This window comes from Anoplophora glabripennis, unplaced genomic scaffold (genome assembly GCF_000390285.2).
Source record: "Anoplophora glabripennis isolate ALB-LARVAE unplaced genomic scaffold, Agla_2.0 scaffold75, whole genome shotgun sequence".
Lineage (NCBI taxonomy): Eukaryota > Metazoa > Arthropoda > Insecta > Coleoptera > Cerambycidae > Anoplophora > Anoplophora glabripennis.
Genome location: NW_019416255.1, coordinates 185,188 through 195,675, shown reverse-complemented (window position 1 = coordinate 195,675; position 10,488 = coordinate 185,188). Strand labels below are relative to the sequence as shown.

At 30.3% G+C, this 10,488-nt stretch overlaps 1 protein-coding gene across 1 annotated transcript in view; it reads left to right on the top strand.

Annotated features, from left to right (window-relative positions):
- Positions 1–4,329: 4,329 nt before the first annotated feature.
- The window catches only part of LOC108903350, a 12,429-nt gene continuing 6,270 nt past the window's right edge, over positions 4,330–10,488 (top strand). Inside the window, exons 1-3 of the mRNA XM_018705493.1 lie at positions 4,330–4,456; positions 6,058–6,205; positions 6,350–6,577. Of these exons, the coding sequence (XP_018561009.1) occupies positions 4,330–4,456; positions 6,058–6,205; positions 6,350–6,577 (503 nt within the window). The remainder of the gene's footprint in view (positions 4,457–6,057; positions 6,206–6,349; positions 6,578–10,488) is intronic.

Below are 10,488 nucleotides of genomic sequence, written 5' to 3'. Positions count from 1 at the left end.
TTGCGCCTTTACTGAAATGCTCTGAGAAAACTGAAAACTTGGCTTTTCTTATTTCTTCCATTATCTTTTTTATTATTGAAAGTAGAGTAATGAAAAGGGGTATGTCTTGTTTAAATTCTTTCGAATATTTTCTCTGAAGAATTGTAAAGAATATGATTTGTGAAAGACCAGTCCAGTGTATTCGAAGAATTGCGAGTTACAGAAATAACAGAAGTGCTTCATTCAATTCCATTAGAAACAATTCAATGTTCAGTAAGAAACATAACTTGTAGAATACTTTTTTACGTTGAACAGAGAGGAACAATTTGAACAATTTACGTAATTTATGTTTATTTGTTTCTTTCTATTAATTAATTTATAGTTAATTTTTCATAATAAAACATAAATACCATAGTAGTAAATAATAGTTTGTTTGCTTTTAAACGGAAATGTCAAAATTTGCTTTTTAATGGCTACTATGATAAAATTGAATAAATCATAAAATTGACGTTTTTTGACATTTAATAAAATCTCTTCACCTTGAACTCCTTGAACTCGAAATTTAATACTTCATCTAATGGTATAAAAATCCAATATGACGTCCATAAGAAAATCACAAGTTGCATATGTAAACATAATGAACTAGGAGGCCCGGAAGATGTTTCATCATATCAATTTTCATTAATCTACTTTCAATAATAAAAGAGGAACGAAAAAAATAAGAATAGCCAATTTTTCAGTTTTTCAGCTTATTTCAGGAACGGTGTAACTTTCCTCCAATTTGTTTTCATAATATGAAATGGCATGAAAATATGCAACTTTCTTGTACACTTTAAAAGTGACCACCATATAATGTGTTGTAGGTATACTAATAAGTATAAGTATACAAATATCCAATTACTCTTTCTGTATCTGTTCCAAGCACACATGTTACAAAGACACTCTCTATTCCCACATTCAATACTTTTCTGTTAGATAATTCAACGTACTTATTTGAAACATATTCATTTTAAAAATTTTGTGTGCCATGATAAATTGTTCCTACATTCATTGTGATGTCGAAATAGTTTATCATAATACCAAGAAAATAATCTAAGTAAAGCAAGTAAAAGTTACAATTTGAATAAGTGAATGTATTATTCTTCACGCATCTCATTAGCATATAAAACAGGAAGTAGGTATAGCAATAATCTGCACAAAAATACGAAAATGAAAATATTTTGTTCACGTCAGTACAGATATTCTAAAGAGGTAAGTATATTTACAAAACAATTCAGGTAACTTATCACGATGGAAATTAAAATTAGAACAGAACAGTGAATTTCTCCCTTTTACAGTTGTATAAGTGATTAAGAAGTGTTTGGAATAATGAAAATAGACGTGAACAATTAAAATTAGACTAGTTAGATTTTCTCTTTTCTATTCATGTGCAGCTGATTTTATTTATGCTTAAGATGCATTAAATCTTAGAAATTTAAAAATAACTATTTTAGAAAACCATAAAATTTTTGAATCCTACAAAAAAACATCACCTACTGCACTTTTTGGCCGTATGGGTAATGTTAATTTTTTTAACGAGTTGCTATGTGTAATTAGTAATTTACAATAAATTTATTTTCAAATGTTTTATTATTTTTTTCGAAAAATACATTTCAATAAATTTCATTAAGCTTATATATGTCATCAAAATAATACTTAGATAGTAGGTAAATATTTCTTTATCTATAACAATTTTAAACCCGTTTAACATGTTTTAACTCAATAAATGTATCAACAAATCAGCCAAGAATTTATATTGCCGTACGAGGTCTGTTCAGAAAATAACTGACCACTTTGAATTACGCGCTAATGAAGATATTTAGTGATATGCGGTTGACAGCATTGTCTTGCGCATAACCTACACGGTAACCACATGTTCTTGGATTGTTATATCTCATTTACTTTTCGTGATATTGTCACTTGAGTGCAAGTGTTTTTTTGTGTAATTTTCTGCAACAACGATCCAACGTAAAATTTTGCGTGAACTTGAGGAACACTTTCACGGAAATGTTTGAACTTTTGAAACAAACTTACGGAGATGATGCTCTGGGTCTACGCAATGCTACGAATGGTTTTCAAGATTTAAAAGTGATCGTCAGTCAATTGAAGATATGGTCCTCTACCAAGAACAATCCAAGGGCTGTTTTTAAAGACTGTAATGAGTTAAACGGCGAAATGTTAATAAATGCAGCGCACAAGGAAGTCGGGTGAAGATTGTATATGTGTCTTGAAATGAGAGGAGGTCATATATAATAATATGGATGTAGGATGAAAGCGTTTGCCTCATTTTTTAAGTTTAGTTATTGTTATCATCACCTTTTGTTTTAGGTAACTGTATTAAAAAATTATCGAGTTTAATCCTTTTATTTATTCTTAATGACATTTATGTACTTTAAACAACGAACATTCAATTATTTTCCAATGACTACTTGATCCTTCCACCGCTAATATGCTGTTTAGGTGGAATTTCGTTTGAGACTCTTTAGGACGATATTGCTTATAACTTTTAAATGGGAAGTAATAGAGAAAAATTTCTCCAATAAAAGTTTATTAGAAAAAAGAGAGCATTTTAACAGGAAAAAGATTTGAGTATGGTTCTGGAAAAAATATAATTGATGACGTCATTAGTCGTTTCTGTCAAATCCCAAAGATAATACTTTCGACCGAAAATGGAACTTACCTCATCCCATTTGACACCACGTGTCCCAAATTTTATTTAAATTTTTTGTATCCTCACAGTAGGCATATACTATCGAATTTGAGACACCTTGTACTAAAATTGAAGAAATTAAGCTCCAATAAATTCAGCAATAAATGGAAGAAGAAGATAAGACAGGTCTTAATTTATTGGCCATCATTATTATCAGCTTTAGTTATATTATACAATTTTGGTGCTACTACATTTTAAATGTATGTCTTTCAAAATGGGTTACATTTCGAGTATTGCGGTTTTTGATTAACAAATAAATATTGCATTATTTAAAAGTGGAATAATTTTCATTAAAAACATCTGTTGTAGACATTATTATAACTTTCGTAACAATTAAAGAAGCTTTCTTTAAATACCCGGTCAAATATAGATCATTAGCTTGTAAAATAAAGATGCTACTATATAAATGCATATCTACTATATGGCATAAAATATTCTATAAAATAAGTTGAAGAACGCAAGCTATGAAAGATTATTGTAATAACGTCAGCTTTTATATACCAACTGCCACATAACCTACAATAGCATACAAAAAATGAATAAACATGTAAAGATCTAATTGGATCTAATATTCTGCTATTTATATTAAGCTTACAGACAGTGAAAAAATTACAAATATAGATATATTCAAAAGAAAATGTTTTTTTCTTGCATCTACGTTAGTTTATTACTATGCCAGTAATACCAGTATACAGGGTGTATCACGAAAAGGGCGCAGTAGAATTATCTCAAAAAGTAGTCGGAACTGAAATCTGAAAATTTGTGTACAGGGGTTTATAAAAGAGATCTATTCAATAAAAATAGTATCAGCTTCCTCGCACTTCTGGTTATATCGGAAGTCATCTGTTATTTCCAATGGAACACTCTGTGTTTATGTAATTTTTTATTCTACGGTAAATTCTAGAGTAATTTCATATAAGGTACTATATAGGCCAAAATATGACAAATATCAAGTTATTATCAATTTTCGAAAAAAATTGAGGGATGCAAGTGATTTTTGAAAACAGAATAACTCCCATATTTAGCTTAATTTGTTAATGAAATTTGGCATTGATAATTTAAAAGCAATGGAATTCAACTAGTTTATGTAAAATTTGCAATAATTCATACAGAGTGTTTAGAAACGTATGGCCAATATTGTAACGTTGAAGTTGAATTTACTCAAAATTTTCAAATGGTACACTCTGTATATTATTACATAAATGGATGCAGAATTATTAAATTTACTTTAAAATGATACTATAGTTCCCTATACCTAAAGTCAACAGTTCTTGTGTAAATTGGAAATTATTCATGATGATGCACTAAAGAATTGAATAATGAATGTGTCTGATCAATAAAAAATACAGTTTGTATAGACATATACCTCCTTATAGATATGCAGAGATGTAGAATAAAATAAAACTAATTTGCTAATTGTGATTATTTTCATAATATCCCTATTTTTGGTTTGTGTAATTTGTTCTGTTGTATTAGTTGTGCTATACATAATCCGTAAGTATAATAATTTTGGAATATGTAAGTCAAGTGGTATTGCTAACGTCAAATTTTCGTATATGAAAATTGTTATTTGTCATTGTCTGTGTCGTAAATTTAAAAAAATGCGTAATTATCGTGATTTTGGTGTATGTGAAATTTGTGGAGACAAGATAGAAAAGAAGTACCTTCTGCAGAGTAGCGACAACATATTTTACTGCAAAGATTGTTTCAGGAAGAGATTTTCTTCAGGTACGTAATATAACAGCTGCCTGCTTTTCATTTTGAATGAATTCATTTCCTAATACAAATTAAGCAATCCTATCGTGTTAATGATTTTTGAAGACATAATATGTAAAAACAAAACTTATATGATACAACGACTCTAGCAGTTATAAGTGAGTTACAAACTGTAACTGAAATTCTATATGAATTAAAAGAATTTCTGTAACAACGTACTTAACACCTTCATCGTGGTATTGGAGGCAGCAAGAAATATATGAAGAAAAATTGTCATTGTTATTGCCATATATAACGTATATATTTTAGAATTTTGTGTTGGAAATTGCTTTTATTTAATTTGTAACCGAATTTCACTCAAGCTACTAGTTAAGGTTTATTTGAAGTAAATTACATATGATATGATTCGGGAGTTTTTTTACAAAGGGTATAGGGTTTTTTTAAATCGCCCATTTACATTAACCTCTATATTTCCGCTGTCATTAAATTTAGAGGAAAAAAGTTTATTTGTTCTATTTTGGATTATTTATTTTTAGATTGAAAGCTTGTTGAACGACTATTATTATTATTTTATAAATTTTGAAAGGTAAATAAATGGTGTATGAAAATCTTCACAAAGTTAAAATGTTGAAATGTGGTGTTCTATTTAAAAGACCTATTTTTATCTAATATGCGATTTGTAAAAAATCTGAATACGCCAATGGCTTTCTCATAAAAAATAGAACAAATAATGTTCAAACTTTTTTCTTCTAAATTTAATAAAGAAGCCTCTCTATCTCCGAAATGAGCGATTTTTCAAAAAAATCCGGATAAACTAATCAAGTTAGCCAAGATCTTTTGGTACCCGCGAAGTAAACTCAAAAGAAGAGGACGGGACATCGATATCAGATTTATTGTATCTATCAGCGTTATGACTGTAGCCTATAAAACTATCGAAAATCAACCACCCTGTACAAGTCAAGCGAGATGCAATTATTTGTATTGTTAGTGACAGATTATCGTGAATCCACCAAATGGCTACAACTATTGCCACAAGTGTTTGAAGAAGAAACTAATGTCATATTAAGGAGCCGTTGCTATATTTAAGATGGCTGCAATAATGAAAAAATTCTTATGGAGAGCTATTTGTAGTTTGTATTATAAGGCAACAGATGTATGCTTTAGCCCAAAAAGGGACATTTTTATGTGGTACGATATTGAAGAATCGGAGCATTTAAACTCTTATGTTACAACACAGGAACAAAATTAAAGTACATCTTTTTTTATTGTTACTGTGTAAAACAATTTATATAATGTTCAAATTCCCACAACCTTGTTTCATTTGTGAACTAAAAAATACTTTTAAATATATAAAATATTTATTAATAAATATATTATAACGACATTATCTAAAGAATACTTAAGAATAAAGAGATCTTCACAACAACCCAACAGTTTCTAGTAAACAGTATAATCAAACTTTTTGTAGGAAAAAATAAATGTATTTATTATTTTATTAAACCACAAAATTTATTCCACTACTGTTCTTCAAAACTACTCAGTTAATAATGTAAAAACGGAAATCAAATTATAGTGTGTACCTATGTCTTAATACAAATTGTAATACTTTTTAGCTTCAGGTGACCAAACTATAAAAAATGCAAAACAATTCGCTCTTCGGAAATCTCAGAAGTTAATTCCTTATCCAGAGATGTACACATTGCAGAAAAATAACAGAAACTTGAGAAATTGTACGTCAAGCATAATGTCACTTTCCAAAAGGTAAATAAAAAAAATGGAAAGCCTTTTTTTGAAGAGAAATATCAGTTCTATCAGTGAAATTGTCTCAATGTTATCGGAAGCTCATGATTTTGTTAAATGTTTAACTATATTTTTTTTTACTAAATATTTTACCATTATTTTTAGACCATTGCAGTGTCCAAAAGCTGAGTGCAATAAATATGTATCAATATTTACACTCGAGTCCCACTTCAAATATGAACACAAAGAAGTCCCAATTATACTAACACAACTTGATGCACGCAGTGCATTGGAATTTTATCCAAGAGACGTGAGATATGGCATAACGCAGTGTATCGTTTTGCTAAATGTCATCGACTATGATTTTTCCAATGTTCTTCCTCGGTACACTAGGTAAGACAACACGCAAGTAGTTTGGAATGTGTAAAAAATAATTCATTTATTCACGTAATTATTAAGTCTACCTGAATGTTGTGGAGAATAAATAAGTGCAATATTCTCTAATAAATATGAGAAAAGGAACAAACTTTGCATATAATTAGTAATTTTCATATACGAGGTCTGTTCAGAAAATAACCGAACTTTATTTTTTTATACTTTATTATTCATTTTATACATTATCCTATTGGTCCTTGTCCCTTTCAAAGTACTCCCATCCAGCAGTCCTGGATAACTTCATTTAAAATGTTAAAAAATAACGACTGTATCTTGAGTACACACTTCGGTGATTTAAAGAAAAGCCAAAGAAATTTGTATGTTAAAGTGTGTATAAAATTTATTAAAATCTTAGCTGAGCGCTTTCGACTACATAGTCATCATCGGAGCTATTCCTAAAATATCAACAAGAGGTTGAAATGACATTACATAAAGCAAAAAATTTTTACTTACGTTAAATTTTAGATACCAAAAAATATTTAGGAAACGTTGAAAATCTTAATAAGTTCGACATAACAATATACAACATTAAATATAACATCAATTACTGGTAAATAACAAGAGAAAGAAACAGAAATTGACTAACAATGTCGAACACGTGGAGTGAAATAAAGTGAGGTTAAATGTTAAATGAAATTGAAAATTGACATTCTACAATTCTAAGGATTACCAGCTAAGTGAAAACAAAAATTTTTACCTAAGTAAAAATTTTTTTGCTTTATATAATGTCATTTCAACCTCTTGTTGATATTTTAGGAATAGCTCCGATGATGACTATGTAGTCGAAAGCGCTCAGCTAAGATTTTAATAAATTTTATACACACTTTAACATACAAATTTCTTTGGCTTTTCTTTAAATCATTTAAAATGGCCTCTAAAATCTATGACGAATTTGCTTCAATGTCAACCATAGTTTGAAAACGGCGTCCTTTCAGCACTGACATTAATTCGGAAATAAGAAAATATCGCAAGGAGCTAGATTTGGAAAGTAAGGAGAGTGATGGAGGACAGTAATCTAATTTTTTGCACAAAACTGACGAACTGACAAAGCTGAGTGTTCTGGCGCATTGCCATGGTGCAAGAAGCATGAGTTGTCTCGTCACAACTCTGGTCTCTTTTTGCGGATTTTTTTAACGTAACCGTTGTAAAACGCCTTGACAACCTTAAGGCACGAATTAAAAATGCCCAATTCCGTTACAGTCGAAAGAACAGTGATCATCACTTTGACAATGGATTGAGACTGACGTGCTTTCTTGGGTCGTGGAGATCTTTGCCAATCCATTGTGATGATTGAATTTTTGTCTGAATATCCAGCCGTAAACTTAGACTTCGTCTCCTGTTATGGTCCTTTGAATTATCGTTTCATCGCCATTGGATTGTTGAAGAAGTTACCAACAAACATCCACACGATTTTCGTTCTGTTGTTCCGTCATCAAACGAGGAACAAATTTTGCTGCATCTCGATGCATATTCAATTTTGAAATGCTAACCTCTTCTGCAATTTCTCTAACAGTTTAACTTTCTAGAGGTAGTAGTTATCACTTAAAGTCGAAGGTCTTCCCGGCACAGCATCATCTTCAATTGACTGACGACCACTTTTAAATCGTGAAAACTATTGCGTAATATTGCGTACGATCCAGAGCACCATCTCCGTAATCTTGTTTAAAAAGTTGAAACGTTTCCGTGCATCGTTGTTCCAGAAAATTGCACCTCTCAAAAATCATCACTAACACTTACACACGTTGCGCTCAAATAACAATATCACGAAAACTGAATGAAATATCAACAAACCAAGAACATGTAGTTACAAAGGAGGTTATGCGCAACGCAATGCTGCCAACCGCATATCACTAAATGACACGACAGAAATATTTTTTTCTGCTAAATGAATAAAAAGTGTAAAACAAATAGGTGCAAATATCAAGCTAACCTAAACTAATCTAAATTAGATAACTTAACGTTACCTAACATAACTTAGGCTGTGTTCAGCGAACGGTCAGACCGATCAAAGACGTTCAGCGCACAAATATTTCGTTGACCAGCCCAATCAGCTGATTGGGAATTTTGAGCAGGTTTTAATACAGTTACTAAATGCCATTCAGCGAATTGTTTGACTAAAGTAGTTAGACCGAAATAGTCCGACCATTCGCTGAACACAGCCTTAATCTAACCTCTAGCTACACGATAGGATCCTTAAGCTTTCAACCCATGATATCACTTTTGGACATTTGACTTCAGTATAGATCAAATTATAAATTAAAATTAGAATATGTTTTATTTTTGGACTATATCCGAAACAAATAAAAATTACCTAACGGGTTGTTAAAAAATAATAAAAAGGGTTTTTTAGGTATTTAAAAAAAAATAAAAAAATTACGTTATATGGCATTTTTGCAAACAAGGTGAATATAAAATAGATACTAAATAACTTTCCCTGAAAAATTATCCAATTTTAATTGAAATCGATTGTCAATTGTCAACTTCAAGACCGAATAACTCTACAGGGTGAACTCGAATAAAACAAACAAAGTGCATGATGGACTTGTGATATAATTTTTGTAAATCCTACCTATTTATACTTTACTGTATAAATATCTATCAACCAGGGGCGGAGATATGAGAAACTCATCCGAGTATTTTATAAAAAAATATATTACAGTCCTGTGCAAATTAATTAGTGATTATATTTTTTGAAAAAGTATGCAAGTGGGAACAAAAAATACTCTTATATTTTGTCGTTATCTGTCTCTGTTTTACGGCAAATTGGATTTCTCTTTTTCCTTTCTAATTGGCAAGCTACTGTGCGCTAATGGATTTTTTTTAATTCCTGTTATAAATATTTCTATTAGTTTCAACTAATTTAAATAATAAATAAATTAGCTTCCTTCGAATGAATAATACTCTTATTTGATTATTACAATAATAATTTACAAGAGAATCATTACTTTCCATGTTTTTCCTCAAACATTTTTTACCGTCAGTTGTTTAATACCGTTACAGTAAATAAATTTAAAGGCAAAATAAATGTATGAAACAACTTACAAAAGATGAAATACACGAAAATTTAACTAAAAGGTTAATAACAGTTACATAATAATTCAATGCTAAAAATTAAATTAACAACAGATTAACTAACTAATAAATAATTATTGCTGCTACTAACAGTATTCAGTACATTTCATAATAAGTGTTCAAAATGAGCACCATTTGCCTCAATACATGCTCTGTAGGACGTAAGGTGTTAAAATATTTAATTGTATGCTCTGGAACTAAGGACATTTAAATAAAGGGGACTAGACATGTCACAGTCTGTCTCATATGTTGTATGTTGGGTAAAGCTAGGCAAGGGGAAAGCAGAGGGCTTTATTTTCATCCAACTGATGCGCGCGATTACATCTCCAATGTCGTACGTTTTGGAAGGGTCAAAATAAAATATTTTATAGTCCTAACACAATATATTTCAACAGCTACTCAGTATTTTTATATATACAGGGTGATTCGCAACTTATCCAAAAAAAAATGGGAATAGATGCAGCATGAGAAATGGAATCAATCCTTATAGTTTCCGAGAAAAAAACTATTGAAGTTATAGTACATTCAACCACTACATAGCTGCACAACTGTAGTCTCTAGCGTCATTCGCCACGTGGCCTCAGCGACTCCGAATACTGAATTCGGATTTTGCAATCGTCGTTGCGATATTTACTTGCTATCTGTGGTGTTTACAACAGGTTTTTAGTAGTTAGTGTCAAAAATGGGTAGTTTGTGTCAAAAATGGTTTGCGTGTACTCGGAGTTGATGGATATCGTTTTAATTTATGGTGAAGCATTTGTGTTATGGTGAAACAAGACAACATTTGTGTTAGTTCG